Source organism: Rhamphochromis sp. 'chilingali', assembly GCF_963969265.1.
Source record: "Rhamphochromis sp. 'chilingali' genome assembly, chromosome: 14".
Classification (NCBI taxonomy): Eukaryota; Metazoa; Chordata; class Actinopteri; order Cichliformes; family Cichlidae; genus Rhamphochromis; species Rhamphochromis sp. 'chilingali'.
This window is the reverse complement of record NC_137941.1, coordinates 32,474,734-32,498,236: the sequence shown is the minus strand read 5'-3', so window position 1 is coordinate 32,498,236 and position 23,503 is coordinate 32,474,734. Positions and strand designations below refer to the sequence as shown.

The 23,503-nt window shown below is 40.9% G+C and overlaps 1 protein-coding gene across 2 annotated transcripts in view; it reads right to left on the bottom strand.

Annotated features, from left to right (window-relative positions):
* adcy5 (adenylate cyclase 5) overlaps positions 1-23,503 on the bottom strand; it is a 96,320-nt gene continuing 72,817 nt past the window's right edge. Inside the window, exons 9-21 of one of the 2 annotated variants that reach the window (XM_080902721.1) lie at positions 20,872-20,894; positions 16,848-17,007; positions 14,052-14,149; positions 12,025-12,112; positions 9,606-9,722; positions 9,313-9,471; positions 7,317-7,501; positions 7,172-7,192; positions 6,755-6,884; positions 4,279-4,542; positions 3,897-4,101; positions 3,549-3,673; positions 1-947 (exon numbers count right to left, since the gene is read on the bottom strand). In XM_080902721.1, coding sequence (XP_080758847.1) covers positions 819-947; positions 3,549-3,673; positions 3,897-4,101; positions 4,279-4,542; positions 6,755-6,884; positions 7,172-7,192; positions 7,317-7,501; positions 9,313-9,471; positions 9,606-9,722; positions 12,025-12,112; positions 14,052-14,149; positions 16,848-17,007; positions 20,872-20,894 — 1,704 coding nt within the window. In that variant the 3' untranslated portion in view covers positions 1-818. The remainder of the gene's footprint in view (positions 948-3,548; positions 3,674-3,896; positions 4,102-4,278; positions 4,543-6,754; positions 6,885-7,171; positions 7,193-7,316; positions 7,502-9,312; positions 9,472-9,605; positions 9,723-12,024; positions 12,113-14,051; positions 14,150-16,847; positions 17,008-20,871; positions 20,895-23,503) is intronic. The other variant, XM_080902722.1, reaches the window with a different exon arrangement.

Below are 23,503 nucleotides of genomic sequence, written 5' to 3'. Positions count from 1 at the left end.
TATATATATATATATATACATATATATATATATATATATATATGTATATATATATATTATGCTGTTGATACTACTGAGGTTGTGATATTGCACATCTGGCGGGAAGCTTTCTGTAAACACTGTGCAGCGTTTTCTTTCTGTTATAAAAGGAAATTCATATAATCTCAGGAAACCCGGTTACCTGTAGGACACACTCTTCAGCAATAAAGACTATCTCCTCCATGAATCTGTTAGTTACCGATGTGATTAGATAATGACACAAGGACGGATAGTGCTGCAGTGCTGGCTTAGTGTCCATACTTGAGAGATTCATACCTGCATCACAACATGGACCAAAGGTATTACAAACCATACGTGAAATTCTGTACATACACATAAAACTGTCTGTGTTTTACATGTACATACTGTATATACTTCAGCAGGAGCAAGGCAGAGCGAAAGAGAAGAGGTAATGCAGCTTATGTCCTCCCGCAGGTGTGTCCAAAAACCCATCGGAAAATTACGGCTGATTGAAGCAAATCAAATTTCTTATTGACCATTTTTCCTTCAGGACCCAGACTCGCACAGCTGACCAATAATCTGTCTTTATGCTCTGACTGGACATCTTTGGTCTCATCGGCTGACTCGTAGCGAGGCTTCTCCGACTCATCGGCTCCCCCACAGGCTGGGCGTTGGGATGAACATTTTCCTCATCCTTTATGGCCTCAGGTTTGAGATGGGTTCAGTGCTGTGAGAAAAGTTCAATCTCAGTCCACCCTAAGCCTGCTTTGTATGTCGTAAGGCGTGTAACCCCCTATGTGTCTGTCACTTAGTGTGGGTTAACTGCTGGAAGGTCCACTGGTGAGGAAGTAGGTCATCATCTCTCCTTTGCCCTTGACTGTGACCACTCCTCTGTATTCCAGTGTGTAGTTATAAGAGCTCAGTACCTGGTGCAATTCTGGGGTCACCTGAAGGCAGATGGAGAATGGAATATTTAATTCCCTGGTCAGCATTTTTGAGATTTATCATTATTTTGCTAATAACTCCTAGTGACCAATGATTTGACAGCTTGAAAGTCAAACATGCTGTGTCATTGATTAAGATGGAGTTTAATGGAACCATAATTTCTAGAAAGAATAACTTTCAGTCAAGTTGAACCCAGTTTAATTTGACTACAGTGCTGTCTTAAACTCTTTATATTTTGCTACGAAAATTGGAAATAATCAATAATGTTGAGATCAGGAATCTGGGGAGACCAATCCATGTCTCAATATCAAACGTGCCCAAGGATAATATTTTACCTTGATTCTTAGCTGTTTTTTAATGCTTAAACAATTCATAGCTCAGTGTTATGTACTCAACAGAGAAAACTTTCTCTGGTCAGATACAAGGACTCATCTGAAAATGAGTGAAAAATTAGCCAATGTCCAACGATAAATGTTGAAAGACCTTCAGAAAGCTTGGAAAATTACGAAACATGCAAGAAAGTCTGGCTCCTTGGGAGTGCAAGAGCAGCTGGCCCTCCGCCGATTACCAAGACTACTTGGAGTACATCTAGAAGATGCGAAATGTAGCTACCGTCACTGAAACTGATGATCACCATGGCAGCAGTGATACCTGAAGCCTTGGAAACTGCGAATCAAAGACTCACATCCTTGGCCAGCCACTTGAAGAGGTATACCAGAGAGCTAGAAGGCAGGAGAATAAACCAGTTGTACTCCACTGAACCATTCAAGGGAGAAGGACACAACCCATAACGGCAATGCTCAGTGGCTAGTGGCTCTAAGAGCAGACCACAGCATCCTTCCCGAACAGGATCCAGGATCCATGGCAGCGACAGACATCCAAGAAAAGGTCCAGTAAGAAGCACCAGGCTCTAACATGATTCATGCCTACTGGCTGAAGAAGGTGACTGCACTGATGAAGCAGTCCTAGATGACACAACAAACATCCATGAGTACATCAGGAAGATGGCCACAACTGACTGCTTAGTGAATACCTCAGGAAGCAGAAATATGAGAAAGAAGAGGAGCAAGAAGAAAAAACATCATGGAAGGACAACCCCCTGCACGGTATGTACCATCGGCAGATAGAGGAAGTGGCTTATATCAAGCAATCCTACCAGTGGCCGGACAAAGCTGGACTATCTTTCATTCTGGAGGCTCTAATCATGGTAGCATAGGAACAAACTCTGATCCATAGAGGCTGGGGTCTACCACACCAGGCAAGACCCCAGGTGCGGGCTGTGTAATAATGCCCCTGAGACAATCCAGCACGTAGCAGCAGGTTGCAAGGTGCTAGCAGGCAGGGCATACATGGAACGCCATAACCAAGTGATCGACAAAGTATACAGGAACATCTGTATGGACTGGAAGTCCCAGGGTCAAAATGGGAGACGCCCTCTAGGGTGGTCGAGAATGACCGAGCTAAGATCCTGTGGGACTTCCAGATACTGGTGATGGATAACCAACCGGACATAGTAGTGGTGGACAAGCAGACAAAGGCGGCTGTAGTGATAGATGTAGCTATACAGAATGACAGCAATATCATGAAGAAGGAACACAAGAAGCTGGAGAAGGGCTCAAGAAGATGTGGAGGGTGAGGGTAACAGTGGTCCCAGTGGTAATCGGAGCACTTGGTGCAGTGACTCCCAAGTTAGGCGTCCAGCAGATCCCAGGAACAACATCAGAGATCTCTGTCCAGAAAAGCGCAGCAAAGATACTGTGCTGGACCCTCTAGCTCCCAGGCCTCTGGTAGAGGACTCGCGCTTGAAGGATAAAGTCCGCCCACAGGGGCGAGAGGGGAATTATATAGTTTATGCACACGTCTTGTGATCTGTAAATCACCAATGGAGTGTCTAATCAGTTCTCTGTGTTGTTCTTCCTGAATTAGTGGTAATAAACACATCTGATGCCATAGTTCTGTCAATAACATTTTGTATTAACTCCTTATGCCTTTTCCCCTGATTTATAGTCATTGGCTCGATGAGTTTGGCTACCTCCACTGGGAAATATTCTATTATTAGAGTTTTAATACAAGTTTCCAACAAAAACAACTGCAGAAGTTACAGAAAGTTACAAAAATGAAACTCATAACTTTACTAATAAAATGCTGCTTGGAGCCATTTGGTGTTCATTAGGAAGCAGCAGCTCATATTTTCTCTTTTGTCACTTTTTCCTGCAAAAAGGTGGACTGTAAAGAGATCGGATGAAATTAAAGAATTCAATCTGTGTTCATATTAGCTTTGAATTATTAAGCTTTAATGATTGAATATCTGATAAAGCAAAACCAGTAGGGCCATTTTTAACGATCATTCTTCATTACCTTGAATACACTCCTTTTTTCCTCCCTTCAGTCGACAGATAAGTGTGGTTTTACAGAGCTTATGCACACTGGATGAATTTCAAATTTTTCACCAAAATAGACTGAAGGAGGTGGGAGGGAAGGAGTTCAGAATAATTTACTGATGGAATGCAAATTTTATAGTTGATTTTAAATAACTTACTGATTATCTGAGTACACAAAATCATCAGTGTGAATTTAAATGACGGGACATATAAAATTGTTACCTGGATTCTCTCTGGTACACCTGTGCTGTCCATGCGACTCGCCACATTTACAGTGTTCCCCCAGATGTCGTACTGAGGTTTCCTGGCCCCGATCACCCCAGCCACCACCGGGCCAATGTTAAGACCTAGGAAAAGAAATAAATATAGAATAATTAAAACTGCCAAACAGAGGTGCAGGTTAAAAGATATGATGTATATATCCTACAAAATCAGATCTCAGAATCTTTTCAATTTGGAAACTGGTTCTTTAGTTCCAATTGGGCAAATCAGTTACTTTTACTGGAGCTGTAGTCAACAACAGTCTTACACTCTGCAAAAAAAAGTCCATTTTTCTTTCCTGCTACCCACCTATTTTCATCTTGAAGTTGTTAAAGGAGTGTTCATTGATGTATTTCATCTGGTCCATCAGCCTCATGGCGTAGTCAGCGAGAGCACGGATGTGTGACCGCCCGACCTTGTCATACGTGGAGTCATTGAGGCCGGAGGCTGCCATGTATGTGGAGCCGATAGTCTTGATCTTCTCCAGCTGGCGGAACTGATCCTCGCTGATGATCTGAGGATAGCAGAACGAAGGTTTGTAATATCAGTGGCCATATTTAGCAGAGTTTTGGGTCCACTGGATTCAATAGTAACCAAATAAACACAGCAAACAGTAATTGGATGTTATCAGAGCCGTTGTTCTGCATTCATACATTCAGACAGCTTCCAACTGGAATAGTTCAGATCTTACCTCATCAAAGTCGGCGATGATTTCATTAAGCAGTCGCAGGCACTCCACTCCCTCATTGTTGCCCTCCAACTCTACGTAGAACTCAGAAAAGTTACTAATAGAGGCAAACATAACTGCAACACACTCGCACGACTGGTAGTAGAGCTCATCGTTCCGACGTTCCCGCTGCAGGAAGTGAGCAGCCACGTCTTTGGGAAGGATGTTGTGGAGCAGACGGCGGTTGTAGGCTTGCAATTCCTCCATCTCCTCCTTTTCCTCTGTGGCCTTGTGAGGAGTTAGAGAACAGGATTAAAGATTAATACTTCATTTACAACTGGATGGATTTTTTATGACATTTGGCACAGATATTGAAGATGCCAAGAAGATGAATGCTAATGAATTTGGTGGTCCCCTAACATATTATCTCGCCCCACCAGCAGCATTCAGTAATATATCCTGACAGGTAATCACCACTAAGTTGTTATTTTTTAAAGAAGGTTCAGGAAAAAACCCTTTTACCTATCACTAAATTTCTTTACTTTGTTTTGGTATCTCAGCCTCACAAAACTGCAAATGGAGCTTGAGACTCACAGCCTTGTTTTTTACTAACCATTGGTGACAGCAGTGAGCTGGAAAATAGAGAGCCCTCCAGCAGCTTTTTTAAATAAGTTTTTTATCCACTTGACTGGATTAGCAACTACAAGCAGAACAGCCTGCTTCACAACCTTCAGAAAATGCCAAAGAAGCCATGAACATCCCTTAAGGAATGTTCTTATTGTCAAATTGATACTGTACTGAATATTATTTGGTTATTATACGCACACTCACACACACACGCACACACACACACACATACACCCTCTGACATGTTTGTACTTTCTCAAATAAGAACAAAAAGTTTCTTAACAACAGAATTTGGTAAACTATCTCAGTGTTTATTGGTGAAGCAATGATTCATGTTAGGGGATGCAAACTTTTCAGAGTCACGTTTTATACTAATCTAGGTACACCTAAGTACATGCTTACAATTACGAGTGTAACCAATCTTACCGAGCCAATAAAACACACTTGATTACTGAGATTAAGATCATCAATCATTGTCAGCAAGTGTGAATACCTCTATGAAAGCAGATGTTTTGGCAGTTTGTTGGTCCTGAGCAGTCAGGTGTGTGTTAACAGTCTTCCCAGACTATCCAAGAAATCTGCTTGACCATTCTTATTATCCATTAGGGTCCCTAATTTCATTTTTCATTTTCTTCATAGCCAGTTCAATATTTTAACACTAATGTTAAGTCTCCATAATGTATTTTTCAATCTGTTATTCAGATTTACAGTTAGATGAATAATATTATGATCAGAAATATCTCATGTTGAGCACTTGTTCACCCTGTATGTGTCTACATGGGAGCACAGTCTAGGTTTGCAAAGCTGCATCTGACTAAAATGCACATCGCCACCTCATTTCAGCTACCAAGCACGGTAGCGGTGGTGTTTTGAATTGGGCTTCTTTTGCATCCACGGGACCTGGATCGAACATGAACTCCTCTGTACGCTAAAGTATTGGAGAGTCGAATGTGAGTCCATTTGTCCAACAACTACAGCTTGGCCAAAGTTACAAGAGATGCTGATCCACAAAACAGCAGTAAATCTACAACAGAATGGCTGAAAAAGAAAAGAATCTAAGTGTTGCAATGGCCCAGCTAAAGTCCAGACCTCAACTCAACTACAATATACTGCAGAGAGTGGACGGACTCTGTGATGCTGCCTATTTGCTCATTTCTACAAAGCTTTAAAATTACAGCACTTAATTGTTCTCATTGGCTTCTGATTCCAGCCTTCACCTTGACAGGATGTCTGACCCACATTTAAAGTTAATTTGTTGTTTATTCCTATTATCATCCTTTAAAGGAACACAGTGAGACATCATTTGCATTTCTAACAGATCTATGCACAACTGTTGTGTCCATGCCTGTTTAAATATGTATATTTTCCCTGTCATGCTGATGACGATATTCAGGTACTGCCTAGCCTCATCACTTCTCAAATCACCAAATATTTTCACTTAAAGGAAATAAATGGAAATCCACTTCCTCCTGACAAAGTCTAAATCAACTAAATCAGCTGTTAAATGCCACATTTTAAACCAACTGCAGCTCATTTAAATCATAACATTCTGCATCAAGTGGCAAGTTGGGCTAGCTGTGTTTATTTTCTTTCAATCCCAACATGTTTTTGAATTAAATTAATTTCCTAGCACAAAATAATAACAGCGATTCCCTTCCTAAAAATGCAAATTTATGCTAAAAAGCACACCAAATACGTATCTACAAAGTCACATAATGACACTTAACTCGGATACCAGGAGGAAAAAAAACCAAAACTACTTTTTAAGCATCAGAGGCCAATGGAATCATAACTATACAAGGGGAAGGGGCAGCAATGCGCTATAGGTTCTGTTTACTCTTGTTCTCACACACGCGCACACACACACACTAACCTGCAGTTTCCACAGGAAGTCAAGCCTTGCTGTTGACTCCACCTGCTGGGCGTGAAGGTACAGGGCAAGGACGAAGACTGTGATCACCACTGGAGTCATGATCTTTAGAGGCACCTTGTCTACTCCACACCTGGAGGTCAGCACATACACATATTAGTATTACAGATAGATTTTATGCCGAGTTACCCAGCTACCACAATCACTGATATATGCAGGTATTACACAGAGTTAAAGATGTACTCTGCAGGAAAATAACATAAAACACAAAAACAAGCTGCCCTCTAAATCTTGGCTAATTAGCGTTAGCATCTGTTGCCAGCAGGTCATTATAGTTCCATTTGTGCCAGAGGAGTGATAATGATGCTGTTAGCGTAAACAGATGACAGAGACCACTTTGGGTCCCGCCATCAGTCTCACCTTGTTCCATTCATGGGCTCACTGTGAGGGAGGAACAGAGAAGAGCCGGTGAGCACTAAGAACATCTGCACACCTTCGAAGCTTTAATCATTACAGGCATGAAATGACACACAGAGACACACACAGGTGTAATAAAGAGACTCACGCGTTGTTGATGGCATTGGCCATGACCAGCAGGTCCTGGTTGTCAAAGAGGCTCACTTTGGGAACCTCCATGATGAGAAGGTAAAGCAGTTCGATGAAGAGCATGAGGAAGAGCTTACCGATGCTGCTGACCTGCAGGAAGACGGAACAGGCCAGCAGGCTCAGCAGCACGCAGGACGAGAAGTACTGAGGGAGAAAATGCAAAGAGACTATTGTTTAGTGGCCAGGCTTTATATGCTGCAACAGTTCTGACTGAACAAGCTGCATCTGGATGAGTTATAAAACACACGATTAACCCACATTTTCACTGCTTAACTTCTAATTTGAGCACGAGTGTGCACACCAAATGTTAACATTTACAGCTGCAATTACCCCCACTTAGCACCCATTTGTTCTGCTCCCAAAATTTCGTTTCATGTCAGAAGTCTCACATTGAAATCTTACAGTTACGTGTGTGTGTGTGTGTGTGTGGTGTTCAAAAAAAGCAATGCAGTACTTTGCAAGACAAATTTTACCCAATTTTAACCATGTGTTTGCTCTAACAGTGTATGGTATACAAGGTGATTTCATTACACCATTCGTCACAGCAGAAAGCAATGATTAGATGTCATAATGCTCATTAATGTTCTATAAAGTACATAACTTGTTTAAGCACATGCATTTCTCTCTTTTTAGTGCTTGTGTTTTATCGTTGCTTTTTTTTTTATTGCTTGCAGTTTTAATATTGTTGTGCATCACCTTGAGCTGCAACACCTGGTTGAAAAGTGTTGTATGAATGAGATTCTGCCCACATTTTATCCCTATGAGGGAAACTTGGCAGCAGCACCTGAGTCGTATTTGTGTCTTATTTAAGTCCTGGACTCGTGCCATTGGCTGTTGTTCAGTTTAGGATTAATAAAATTAATTTGCACTTATGCGGACAGCCCGCAGGTTATCCATCAGCTCCGGTCTCTTCTGTTTCACCTCACTGCCCAACCAGCTGCAACAGATGGCTGACCTACCTAAGCCACAGTCTTGTTCTCCGTGCGGTGTTTGCTCATACCGATTATTGGATCAATGAGGTTTGCTCTGTAATATTATAGGGTTTTTACATTACAATATAAAGCGCCTTATGATGACTATATATGTTATGTTACGCCCATGGTATTCAGCTGGAAAAGAGTGGAGGGTCCACTCTGGGTCAGGGAGGAGTTGCTGCTTAAATGTGGAGGAATTTGGGGTCTTGTTTACAAATGAGTATAGCGAGAGATTGATACATGGACTGGGGCCATGTCGCTGTACCAGTCATTTGTGGTGAAGGGAGAGCTGTGCATAAAAGCGGAGCTGTTGATTTACGGGTCATCTGATGTTCACAATCTCTGGGTAGTGACTCAAAGAGACACACACAAGCAGCACAAATGAGCTTTCTCTGAAGGACAGCTGGCCCCTGCCTGAGAGAGGGAGTGAGGAGTTCAGTGAGTCAGGAGGAACCTCCTGGGCACTTCTTGCGCGAGGAAATCCAGGCATGTCCTGCTGGGAAGAGTTCTTATGGGTAGACCCAGGACTGGAGAGATTATGTATCTCAGCTAGCCTGGAACCACCTTGGTGTTTCTTCGGATGAGCTGGAGAAAGTGGCTGGGGAAAGGGAGGTTCGGGCTTCTTTACTGCCCCTGTGACCTGGCCTCGGATAGTGGCAATGGAAGGAAGAATGGAAAGAGGGATGGATGGTTGGATGGAAGGAACTTAATTGATCTATTGAGGCCTGATGTAATGTACTTTAGTGAGTTGACCAGCAGATTTTAGTATTTAAACTTCAACTGGCATTTTCTGAAAGGTTATCTTTTGGCTGTACTTTTTTTAGACAAATCATCCGCCTAACTTTCCTTAGTCTTCAACAAACTTGGATCTTCTTTTCTTTGTTTGTTGTGTCATACTTTAAAAGGATACCTGTAAATTTATTGATGAAATAATCTAATAAATAAAACAGATAGGCCATAGATAAAACAAGGCATCTGTACCTCAGGAAAGCTGCAGATGAGGCCATCATGTCCACAGGGGCTGTGTTGTGTGTCCAGGCTGTAGTTGAGGAAGTAAGCATGGCAGGCATTGACACTGTCCAGGCTGATGTTGTGCTGTGCTTTGATGCAACTCCACAGGTCATGGCTGCTGCACGTGAACTAAAAAGGGTCAAAATTATTGCGAGACTTTCAAATCCAGACACTCAAAAGCATCATAGTCAAAAACCTCTCCTTGAAACATTGACCCATGACAAGAAAATGGGAATTTGGGAATCCTGTTAATGAAAACTTACAATGTTGATGAAAGCAGAAAGAAAGACGATGATGATGGTGAAGACACCAACCAAGGTGCTGTTTAGTCTAGACTGAACTATTCTCTTAGAGAGTGTCTGCAGAGGCACTGGGAAGATCTGGAGGACAGAAGAATTCCAACAATTAATATTCAGTTTTAATTGAATTAACTGACTTCATTTTCTCAGTCACTGGTTTCCAGTTTGACCATGCTTTTACAGCTCTGTGTAAAAAAGAGGCTCTGCTTTTTTTTATATTTTGTTTTTAAAAAAAAGAGCCATGACTCACCGTTATGGAAACCTTCAAGCAGCAGCTCTATTTTTCTCTTCTCAAACCTTTCCCGTTTCTTGTGAGTCATCAACAGCAGAAAGAAAACTGATCGACAAAAGGATTTACGGTCTCACTGCAAATCTTATTCGACAAGGCCCACTTTATAGAAACTTGTGGAAGAGATTGTGAAAATTTGCGAACTTATTAACTCCAGAAGAATGTACCAGATAATTACATTAGAGGCAGCGCAACAAAGTAATCAACTGAGCTGCATGCTATTCTGTAACTGTCTTTATTACAGCACAGCGCCCAGTACCCCTGTGTTTACTGAACAGGCACCAAATACGCAGCTGAAGACGTAGTGCAAAAAGAACATCAGCTGCTTCTGTTAAAGCACAATCTGTTCTTTGCTAAAGTCCACACAAACAGATCAAAACTGAGAACAGAGGGAGGAAACAGCTACCTAAACATTGGGAGATTGATAATATTTTAATAAAATACTATTCCTTAAGTTATCCTATGAAATGCAATTTTTAAAAAATGCTGTGTTAGCTGTTATTTAAAAATGAAAACTCCATAACATTTGACTAGGATAACCATGTGAAATATCTTCAGTTTTTACCTGATATTTAGAGTCACAGGCTTTGTTAAGGGTACAGAGTGTAAAATCGCACCACTAGACGTAAATAGATTGCAGTTGACTGCGAGTTTTTAAGGATATCCTAAACTTTTCTGTGGGTAAACACTGCTGTTAGCCTCTGTTAGCCTCTGTTAGCTGCTGTTAGCCATCGTCAGTGAAGTGTATCTAACATGGTTGGACTTAGTGAATAAACTCTGATACAATGTGTGGTTGTAATTCGGCTGTCACGAGAGGGAAAGTGGGATTTTTAGGACACTCGAGCCGAACATTAGCTTGTATAATGTTAGCTTAAAACCAGCTGCTGTTGTTCAGCCGGCTCATTGTCAGCTGTGTGTGGATGAGAGGATTGCATGTCTAATCTGCTGACAACAAGTAAGTGCGACAGTCATGAGTTAGAGCTCTGTTTTCAGTTCAGGGGATGAGGCTAGCAGTTAGGAGGAAGAGGATGATGTTTTATTAAGATGCCAGTCCTGCTGTCTCTTTCCTTCATGTTCAACTTCACATACTGTAAGCATGAGCCTTCACATCTTGAGCCTGAAGGTGCAGGTATGAATTAACATTTGCCTCCTAATGAATTCCTATGAGTTCTCTTTTCCCCGCCTTTGGCAAACTACACATGTGGCTGGTCTCTAGCTGAACAAATAAAACCTGATTTGGTGGAACCGAGATGTCCGTTTCGGCAACTGTGTTGAAGATAGCGAGGCAACATGACAGCTTCCACAAATTGGAGCCTGCTCCTATTTATTTTAATGGACTAATTCTAAGTTTATGAGAATGCATCAGTTTGTTGGAATTACATATTGCATGTAAGTACCCACTAATTAATGTTTATCTATGAGTAGAATCATTTTTGTAACTCAAAAAACAATAATTGCACCTTTAAATACTGATCAAATTGACAGCAGAGACTGCTGAAAGTTTATGTTGTTGCTGTTGAAGTTTATAGTCTAGTAACCTTAGGCTAATATGCATAAAGTTTTATAGAACAAAGTTGAACAAAGGCTCCCTTCTGTGAATAATCTTGTGCAAGAATACAGACAAACTACAGAAACATGAAACGTATCCTGAATTATGTTAGATAAAGTAAATATGAGATGGAGCAGCTTTTCTCAAAGACTCACATAAACACGAGGGAAACTTAACAATTTTTAATTCATATAATAGATACGCACCAAGGGAGTCTGTTGTAAAAATGTAACAGATTCTGATCAAAAAGAACTTCCTTTGAGGAGAATATCTTTCATTTTCTAGATGAAGGATTCTCTGACCACAATTCATAACAAGTACAGCATCCAAACCACAGCCCGATAAAACATTTAGATTTGTCTGAACGATGTCTTACGCTGAACTGAACTGAAACGAGGCAGCTATCTTACGGGATAACATTCTCATAAAAGCATCTATAATCGCTTGTATTGGTTATCACTTTGCCGAATGCCTTATATCTGCAACAAATCTGAGCAAAGCTCTGAGTTTCTCTGTGTCATTCATTACAAGCATAGACTTCTCACCCCAAAACAGCAGTACACAGCTGAGACGAACATAACAGCCGTCAGGATAATGAGACAGGTGACGAAGAAGCCGATCATCAGTCTGGAGCTGCAGACAACAAAGAGATTGGATGTATCTACTGCAATATTTATTACTCTGCAATTCACAGTCAGCGTGGCATCTGATAAGTTAACACTTTCTCTTTATAGTCTACAACCTTGTGCTAAATACTGTGGAAGTAAACATCTTACTCGTGGGTGTGACGGGAATGAATAACACCAAAGAGAAGAAGCATTAAGATTAAGAGGGTAAAAGCGATTATAAAAATAGATTAAATAACAAGGGACATGAGATGTGAGGAGGCAGCCTATGTGGGACTTTAAGGACAGGATTAAAAGACAAGAGAGGAGTGGTGAGATGAAAGTACTGAGGAGAAAGGTTAATAAAGAGGCAGGCTAAAGAAGATCAATACTAAGAGATGGGCAGGGAGAAACCTCTGAGTGCAGTTTGCAAAAAAAGAAGAGAGAGAGGAGGGCTCGCTTTGAGACAAAATCTGACAGAGCTTTAAAATCTGGCCAGTGCTCGGGTGCAATTATGCTGATTTTGATCTGATATTCTTTTTTATTACTCATCATCTTTTATTACTCCTCTATTCAGTGATTCATCTTTATAAGTCCTGTTTTAAGGATAAAGGCTGAAGAATTTGGAAGAGAACTTGGAACAGACAGCATTAAGACTAAAGCTGTGCCGAGTTTTGTAAGGCTCCAAAGCCTGAACGCACACACTGACCACTAACAAAGATATAGTTTCTAAACAATTTATTAAAACGCATGTATTAGTGCTTATGAAATATAAGGAGATAGTTATATTTGCCTAATAAAGACAGCTTTTGGGATTATACCATGGGAGTACTATTTAGAAGACCAAGCAATTCAGTTTCAACTTGGAGCAACTTCTTATATATACACCCACTGGCCACTTTATTAGGTGCACCTTGCTAGTACCAGGTTGGACCCCCTTTCGACTTCAGACTGCCTTAATTCTTCATCACTATCAGCCTGAACTGATGATGCAGCACAGCACAGATCATGTTAACACCAAATTTGATGTTCCAGCAGAAACTGAGACTCATCATACCAGGAAGCACTTTTCGGTTTTCTTCGGTAAGCCTGTGGGAACTCCAGCCTCAGTTTCTTGCACTCAGCTAACAGGAGTGGCACATTGTGTGGTCTCTAAATTTACAGTCCATCTGCTTTTAGTTTTAATGTGCTGTGAGTTTAGTGATGCTTCTTGGTTTTAACGACTGGTTATTTAAGCCTTAATATCAGCTTACCATTCTCCTCTGGCCCCTGGCGTCAAGTTCTCCCAGAGAACTTCGGCTCACTGGATAATTTCTCTATTTTCAAAGCATCCCGTGTTAGCAGATTCTCAAATACTCAGACCAGCAACATTCGGAGCCACCTTTTATCCCCATTTGATGCTTCTTTGAAGTTCAGCAGGTCGTCTTGACCGTGTCTAAATGCCTAAATGCTGATTGGATGATGAGATATTTGCATTAACAAGCAGCTGAACAGGTGTACCTAATAAAGTGGCAAATGTTGACCTACCCAATTTTGATTGTGTAAAGCAGTAGTTCTCAAACTAGGCCTTGGAGACGCCGGGGGTCCAAAGCCCATGGCCATGAAGTTCACAAAATAATTTGCAATGAATATTAAAATTGTGCTGCATTATTAAAAACTGCATTTAGACCAAAAGGAATATTTATTACCCCGTCCCACCCCCACATTATCTTTTATGTATATTAAGAAAAACCTTTAGTAAGAAGTGCTCTTTCTCCAAAGTTCTAGTCCTAAAAGTTTATCTGATTTTAATATATAAATGAATCGTGTGGCCGTTTAAGCTCACTTTGTGTACTCTGCACTTATTTATTTCATACATTTGAGCTACAATTGTTTAAACTGTAATCAGAGTAAACTTTTCAAAGTTGTGAAGTAAATCTCAAACTTCCACGGCCCTATCTGTGTATTATTTCCAAGTGTTGACTCACGGTGGCACGATGACAATCTGGATGAAGCAGATGAAGAGAAAGACGAGGGAGGCGCAGGCCACATAAGCCCCAAACCTGGAGTCCACCTGTTTGGAGTACTGCAGGAGGGAAGGAGACAGCAGTTCAGTGACACAGACTTTTCTTACATTCTGTCCCTCTGACGGCATGAGGGGTGAAAAACATACAAAACAACCAACAAGATAAAAAAGTATGAAAAGTCTGACTCAATTATGTCTCTCTGGGTATTTTGGAACGAGTACGTCAACACCACAGACGCTTGTAGCAGAGCTGTACTCGAGTCAGACATAAATCACAAAAATGACGAGTTCACACTTGACATGGGTTTAACTAGTGTAAGCCTCGACTTTTATTTATTTCTCTAAATACTTCCTCTTCATTCGGAGAATCTGGGAACAGCTGACATTTAGCGCAGATGACATTTAACTCCGTCAAGATTTGAGGCTGCTTTGAAATCCCATTTGAAATTAGAAAGCACGAGCTTGAAATACTCAAGCTTTAAGATAAGATAAGATAAGATAACTCTTTATTGTCATTGCACAGTCATACATAGTACAGTAGTACAATGAAATTGGAAAAACTGTCCTACGTCGGCACTACATATAACACAACACGACACGATATGACACATCACAACGTAACAAACAACACAACACAGTATATTAACTTAGTATAAAAAAAGAAGAATAAGTGTATGTGTATTGCACACTGTTATTATTGCACATTAATTATTATTGCACCTTGTTATAAATATAAATATTATTATTGTTTTAAACATTGTTACCTCCCCCTAAAAAGTCCAGGGAGGTATCCAGTCAGGTCAGCTATTTACATTGATCAGGGCTATTGCCCTGTTGTAAAAGCTGTCCTTGAGTCTATTTGTTCGGGACCTCAGCAGCCTGAACCTCCTGCCAGACGGCAGCAGCTTAAACACCCGGTGTCCTGGGTGTGTGCAGTCCCGTAGGATGCTGCGTGCCCTCTTGAGACAGCGAGTGCTGTACAGGTCCTTCAGGGAGGGAAGAGGATGTCCAATGATTTTTTGGGCCATGTTGATGACCCTCTGGAGTGCCTTTCTGTGTGCTGTGGTGCAGCTGGAGAACCACACACCGATGCAATATGTCAGCACACTTTCAATGGAGCAGCGGTAGAAGACGGTCAGCAGCTCCTTCTTCAGGTCCATTTTTCTGAGGATTCTCAGAAAGTGGAGACGCTGTTGGGCCTTCTTTAAGACCGCAGAGGTGTTAGAGCTCCATTGGAGGTCTGTGTCTATGTGCACACCCAGAAACTTGAAACTGGAGACCCTTTCCACGCACTCCCCGTTGATGCTGACAGGCTGCAGCTCGGACTTCCTCCTTCTGAAGTCAACTACCAGTTCTTTTGTTTTGGTGGTATTGAGGTCCAGGTTGTTGTCTGCACACCAATCTGACAGCCTCTGAACTTCAGCTCTGTATGCAGTCTCATCTCCCCCTGAGATGAGCCCCACCACAGTGGTATCATCTGCAAACTTGATGACTGTGTTGTCTGGGTGGGAACTAACACAGTCATGTGTGTACAGAGTGTACAGTAGGGGACTCAGTACACAGCCTTGTGGAGAGCCGGTGTTGAGGCTGAGGGCTGAGGAAAGATGAGGCCCCACTCTAACTCTCTGTACACGGTCTGAGAGGAAGTCTCTGATCCAGCGGCAGGTGGTGGAAGGAAGTCCAATTTCCAGCAGTTTATCTATTAGTCTGTCCGGGAGTATCGTATTGAAAGCAGAGCTAAAGTCAACAAAGAGCAGCCTGGCGTAACGGCCCTGCACTTCCAGGTGAGAGATGGTGGTGTGGAGCGTTGTAGCAATGGCATCTTCAGTTGATCTGTTAGCTCTGTATGCAAACTGGAGCTTTGAACCAGTCAATAAAAAATTAGAAAAATAAAGACAACAAAATGTAAAAATATGACAAGAGTTTGAACAGTTGATTCTCACGAGCCTGCAGAGCACAGGCATAATTTGTTCGTGCAGACGTAAATTCTGACTTAGACTTTCGTATGTGAGAACAATGGCTGAAAGACAGTGAGGTTTTCAAGTGAGTATTGATATTTCAAAGCTGAAAAGATTGTTTCGTGATGTTTGTTGAAGTTTAAAAAAGAAAAAAAAAATTGGTTATTGGCGTTTTACAGCTGAAAAGAAAACCATATCCCGATATCAAAAAACTACTTACGATCCTTAAAAATGAAAGAAATCTTAGCAACTGATCCGTGTCTGGCATGTGCAGCGGCTACTCAGCTGCTATCCTGCAAAAAGTTTATTTTACTGGATAAACTCTAAGTTGAAATACTCCTTCTGTATGGCCAAGAGAAACTTGTTTCTCCAAACTTGGAGATATTGCTGTGCCTCAAAATCAAACTGTGGATCAACAGGATTTAAAGATTGTACACGAGCCTAAAGGCAGAAGTGGTCTGACAGACATGGAACCGGAGGCTCTCCAAAATTCCTTCAGATCTCACTTTCACCGTACACGAAGCAAAAACTCTTTTTCCCTTTTTCCTCCCAAATTCCTTCTATAACAACCCAGCTGCAAACCTCTTCTCAGCCTGCCATTCACTGTCTGAAGCAGTTTCTCTTCTCCATTTAAACCCCTGCTTCCTCTCTTTCTGTGTTATACTTTGCTTTTGAGTGACTTCCCAGAGGGACCGAAAAAGAGAGAGCTTTTTGCACAAAGAAGATTGCTTGTCACGGCCAATTATCTTTTGCTATATTGGCAGTTGGACTTTGTGTGTCCGCGTGTGTGCGCGTCTAACCTTTTTCTCCAGGTCAGGCTCTCTAAAGGTGAGCAGGAATTTCTTGACGTGTTCCGAGCGCAGACGGTCGATGCTGCGCGCGTCGATGGCCCGGCCCAGAAACTCATCCACCTCGTCCTCTGGGTTTAGGTTTTCCTGTGTGTTTCTGAAAATAAAATGCCTGAATAAAACAAGAGGAGACTGATTGACATTTACATTTCATGCCGAGTCAACAAAGACTGTTTGGCTTTACTGCAGCTAAACTTTTTGATCCACTGCTTTCTTAAAGAACTTGTCTGAAAATCAAGCCAAAAGACTTTCTTAATAACTATTGACTAAACAGAAGTTTACTAAAACTGTTCAAGGGTCACCTTAACAACCCACTGTAACCTGAGGTGTAGCTGCAAATAGGAAATCATACACAGTGCTGCGATCTGATTTCTTAGGGGCTTTTTTTTGCATACATCATCAAATTAGTTTGATGATCAGAGATAAGCTTTCTTTTTGAAAGTTGACTTCAATTCAATTCAAGGCCTGATTACTACAAGACCTGAAGAATTAAGAAATCCCTGTTTGACAAAGTGAGGCAGACTCAGAGATCTTAAAAAATGGCAACACAATCATGCCACAGTCTAAAGAAACTCAAGAACAGATAAGTAAGTGATTGTCATCCATCAGTCTGCAAAGGACTACAAGGATATTTCAAAGGCTTTGGGACTCAAGTGAACCACAGTGAGAGGCATTATTCAAAAAATGAGCAGTGTTGGGGAGTAACGGAATACATGTACCGCCGTTACGTATTTAAAATACAAAATATGAGTAACTGTATTCCATTACAGTTACCGTTTAAAAGGGTGGTATTCAGAATACAGTTACTTTGTTGAAATAAATGGATTACACAGCAGTACTTTCCTGTTTCATATCGTGGCGGGTCAGGACTGTTTGGGTTTTGTTTGACAGCTACGTTCTGTTGTTCCAGGCGGCAGCGTTACGGTTACCATGGTTACAGGGTGACGCGCTCTCTTTGTGACTGTGTTTCCTGGGTGAGAGAGCGCCTTTTTTTGTTGTTGTTGTTGTGCTAAGCTAACAGGCAGAATGCTACAAACATAGCTCTAAAGAATGTAGCATCATGGGCAGTGTAGTCCGTGCTGCAGGGAGAATGGACTGCCATACACGTTATGTGTCTGTGAGCGCGAGGAGGGAGAAAAAGGAGAGTCGAAAAGTAGTTATCGTAGCAGAAACGGGAGCTGGAAGCATGTAAATATAATAATAACCACTGCAGCCAAGAAGAGTGCCTGACGAGCCCAGTTGTAAGTAAGATATTAAGACTCGACTGTACACTGTGTTCGTGTTTTCCTCCGAAACAATAAGTTCCGTTGGAGCAGCCTTTCAACGCCTCTCTCTGTCTCTGGCAAGCAAAGTTGACCCAGACAACAAAGTAAAGCTAGTTTTCGGCTACGAGCCCAACACAGAACCGACGTATTAGTCAGAGGTCCTTTACTACGGTTCAGACCCGCGGAACTTCAGTAATAGTAATAAATCACATTCATGTAGTTGTAAACAGCATGATAATATATTAAGTAATCGAAAGTATTCAGAATAAGTTACTCTCATTGAGTAACGTAACGGAATACATTACAAAATACATTTTGGGGCATGTATTCTGTAATCTGTAATGGAATACATTTTAAAAGTAACCTTCCCAACACTGAAAATGAGAACATGGAAACAGCGGTGAAGCTTCCCAGGAGAGGCCAGCCTAACAAAATTACTCCAAGAGCACATAGGCAACTCATCTGAGAGCTCATTAAAGAACCCAGAACACCATGTTAAAAACATCTAAAGGTCAGAGTTCATGATTCACAATGACAAAGAGACAAGACAAAAATAGCACCCATGGGAGAGTCCCAAGAAGTAAACAGCTGCTGATCAAAATGGAAACAAAGACTCATCTCACATTTACCAAAAATCGTCTTGATGATCCCAAAGGCTTTTGGGAAAAGATTCTGTGGACTGATGAGAGAAAATTTGAACTTCTTGGAAGCTTTGAGTCCCATTACAGCCGGCATAAACCTAGGCCCAGTCAAAATCTGCACTTAAATCTGATTGAGATGCTTTGGCATAACCTTAAACAGGTCAATCATGCTCAAACTCTCCTGGCTGAATTAAAATAATTCTGCAAAGAAGAGTGAGCCAACATTCTTCCACAGCAGTATGAAAGACTCATTGCCAGTTATTGCAAATGCATGATTGCAGTTCTTGCTGCCAAGGCTGGCGCAACCAGTTATTGGGTTTAAGCAGCAACTGCTTTTTCACGTATTGTCAGGTAGAGTTGGATAGCTTTTTTCCCTTAATAATTGAACTTATCATTTAAAAACTGTATTTTTTTATTTCTTTGGGTTATCTTTGTCCAATATTAACATTAAGTGTGAAAACGATGGAAGAAACTGAGAAGTCAGGAAGATTTTTCACACCTCTGACCTGAAAGATCACTGCAGCCCTCAAACTTGAACAGTCAGATGAGACAATTTGTCTAAAAACAATCACTAAATCTGCAAAACGCAGATTCACCTACATATAAAATGCATTTGACGGTTAGTCTGGAATACTGTGTTTGGATTTAACAATACCCAGAAGTTGAGCGATTGGAGGCAGAATTTTAGGAGTTGTTAAGTAGTTAATTGGAATATTTTGTGTAGACATGTCTAACTTTAAAGGTTTTGTCTTTAAACACTTGTCAGTTTCAGTGCTGTACTGTAGCTCTAATCGGTGGCATTTGAGGCCTCAACAAATCAGAAAGAAAGGATTGGTTTGTCTCTACGATGTCAAGTCTTAATATACGTTACATTCACTGATTTTAAGACAGATGGAAACAGATTTCCAAACTGAGCTGTGACATCGTATCCAGTGTAGCAGTTGACGAAAAACCCAGCATGTACTTCCTCTCGACTCTAAAAACCTGTCAGTCTGCATAAGAAGTAAGATCTGTGCTGTAGCCTGCGGCAGAGGCAGAGGCTTGGATGCTGCAGCTCAGAACAAACTCACATATACAGAACTATTTGGAGGAGAAGAGGAGGACAGCTTCTCCATAAACGACAGCTCCTCTTTGATCACTGAGAGCCTTTGGCTTAACTATCCCTTCCTCTGCCCTTTTTTTTTTTGTAAATCTTGGATGAAACAGTTGATACTGCAACACATTAAGAACATAAACTCTGTCCAGCAGCAAAAGACTCATGGAGAGAATCAGAATTTAGACACTAGCACTCATGCAGGTGGATTATACGACAACTGCAAGCATTCATCTGCTAGAAGCGATCCTGGAACACGTTTAACCTGCCCTCCAAGAAACGTTAGATGACTTATCGATCAATGATGCTTAAAACTGTGATTGCAACCACCAAGCTCTGATAAGTTCATATATTGATGGACGCTGGCACACTTTTTTATTATCTTAGCTGTGTACACAACACATATTCAAGCTACAGCTGCATGATAAAGGGTTAAAGTGCAAATGCAGACTCCTGCATTACCTCTTCCATACAAAACTGCCCTAATTTTCACTTTGAACCTCCAACATGTTGAAAACTGAACTGAGCCTGGTTCTTCCTATTAAAAGGGAGTTTTTCCTTCCCACTGTCGCCTAGTACTTGCATAGGGGATTGTTTGATTGTTAAGGTTATCTCTGTATTATTGTAGGGTCTTTACCTTACAATATAATATGCCTTAAGGTGACTGTTATGATTTGGCACTCTGGCAAAACCGAATTGAAAACCCCCCCCCAAAACATTTTAATTTAAACTGATCCTTTACCTGGACACTGACTCTCATACAAATCAAAGATCTTGCACATCATCTTATTATTATGCCATTTATTCTGACTTTCCAGTTAAAATTACCAGTGACAATCATATTTGTGTTTCAAAGTGCTTCTTCTTGTCTTTCAGCTCATTTTCAGGATCATTGCCTATCGTCTTGGGCAAAGCAAGAACAAATCCTCTAAGGTGGCACACAGACAAAACAACAAGCACAATGAGTCACTACTCACTTGTCTTTGGGGTCTTCAAAGCCCTGCAAGAGAGAAAGGACAACAGGAAATAGGATTTTTAGAGCAGCGCGTGGTAAAGGTGTTTAATCTTTTCAAACCAGATTGGTTCTGCTTTCTTTTTCTTTACAGCTAAACGCTCTTTTAATACAACTCAGAACAATCACATCAACATATCTGGTGATTCACTCAATGAAAGCATTTTTAAAATGATAAAATGAATAACAAAGCAAAAACATCCAATGTTCTGCAATATTTAGAAGTTGTCATTCTACATTAAATATCTGTCATTCTGCAATGTTTGGACTAAACTGCTTGACGATCAGTGTGTGCTCTGGCTGTTCTGACGGTGATTTAGAACAATTTTTTCAGAGACTTCACAGATAACAGCCCAAGCAATCTCCCAAGACATCTTCAGCTAATGAAAGGTACCTCAGCAACAACAACCCCCCAACACACACACACCCCACACCCACCCTTCGGACGAGTTATATCACTACAGTGGTTTAGATCCTTCCTGTGATTTTCGGGATTTATATACACCGCTTAGAGGCGGTTATTGCTTCGGTTGAACCTTGCTACAAATTATTTTAATTTTCTAATTTTCCTTTTCAAACTACATTAAGGAGCCTCAGCCTATCATCATTCCTCTGACTGAAGCTTGTTCAATTTAACTTCACAAATAATGAGCAACCGCAACGCTGCCATTAGACAGCTATTGGGGGCCTGATGACATAATAATTACCCTGAGCCAAATGAAAAATACGCTTACAGGGAAAGGTTCGCTGTGGCTGGAAACCAGCAGACACGGGGGGAAAAAAAAATCACCCAGATCACTTCAGGTATGAACCGAATAAAAGACATTTGCATCTAACTCAGCTCAAGATTTGGACCGTTCACCCACTGTCAGCTCTATTCGGCGAGAAATGACGGCTATGATTGACGTGAAATTAAACATTTTTGGTAGGTTTTGAGTTTTTCAGCAGAGATAAACCGACAGAATGAGCAAAATAAGAAAGATGTAAGAAGTGGAGGCTTTGTTGTCGAGCAGAGGTAAACAAGACAAGTTTCAAATGTTATTTTCACCCGTTTGAAATGCAAAGATAGAATATGTCTATAAACAAACAGATGCAAAGCACACAACTTTAACACTTTGGGTGAACTGTCCTGCAAAACGATACAGTGTGCTGTGTCATGGAAAAAAATGTAATATATTTTTTAACCTGTTTTTCATTATGAAGTCACATTAATCATATTTTGTTACTCAGTTTATACTATGTTCAGATTGTCACTGTCATTAAACTATTTGGCCATATTACAGCATTACAGAATACCAGCTTGTAGATATTCAAATTGCTCTACCTCCCTCTTGTGGCGAAACACACAAATGACTATGCTGAAGAAATATTCAGCACAGCTAACCCCTGCATGAAAGTAAGGGGGAAAAAAATCAAATAGGAAAAAGTGAAAGGTAAAAACGAAATTATTTGCATTCCTGCCTGCTCCACTGCTTCCTGTTTGCAAAAGCAAGAGGCTGAATGGGCAGCAGGAGTAGAAGTACATGTGTAAAATCCTGAATACCTCCAAAGTCCATTCTGTGTCTGACAGACATAACCAGGTTTCCTCCCGGTCATATAAAAACCCTCCCTCATGCTCTCTGTGCATATTTGATTCCTTATTCTTTACAGCTCTGTTTCAAAGCTCGCTCCAGAGCTTGCTGTGATTAATGAAGACTATGGAGGTATGAAGATATGGGGTGAGAGAGTAATAGGCAGAAAGAAAACTGAGGCTGACAATGAAGGAAGGCAGAGCTGCAGCAAATAAAGTTGATGTCAAAGCGTTCGTGTTTCTGCAAACTTTTATAGGACTTTGGTGACACACTCATCTGATATTAGGAAAGAAAAACAACGCAGCTGCTGATGTGATGTCAGGACGAGTAATTGAACGTAGTCATCCAGGACGATGAGAGATAAGATGATTTTTGTGCTGAGCAGCCTTAGCTCTAAGTGCCAGAAGGATCCAATGTAAATCAATGCAGCATTAATTTGATGTTGTTTCTTTTTTTATGTGCACACTTGTTGTAGCATTTATGCTACACAGAGCTCCAAGTCAGCTACAGAGCCCCCTGTGGGTCACATAAAAATACAGAAAGTAATACTTAACTGTGCAGACAGTTTATTTTAATGAAAAGTAATCGTTTTAAAGCAGAACTGATGTTTCTTTCAAAATAAAAGCACACTGGTTAATACGGTCAATGGGGAGTTTGCATGTTCTCTCTGTACCTGGCGAACTCTCCTGTGCATTGCCTCGGTCCAGATGCTGTACCCCAAGTTGTTTCCAATGCTTTGGTCAGAGTGGGATTGTTACAAAGAACTAAGATGTAGAAAAGGGTGTTTGTATATTCACGAGAGAGGTAAGCTTATTGTTCTGTCTGGCTGTGCTCACAACCTGACATTACACTCATTTAGTAGACAGATCGATCCAAAATAACTTTTATAAAATGTGCTCAACCTACCTATAAACATGACCTAAATATTATTATAAAATATTTGTATCTGTTCTCATTCTATATGTCTGACATCAACCATTAAAGTGGTATTCTTGTTTTTTTTAGTCGTGCATCTCTATAACACTG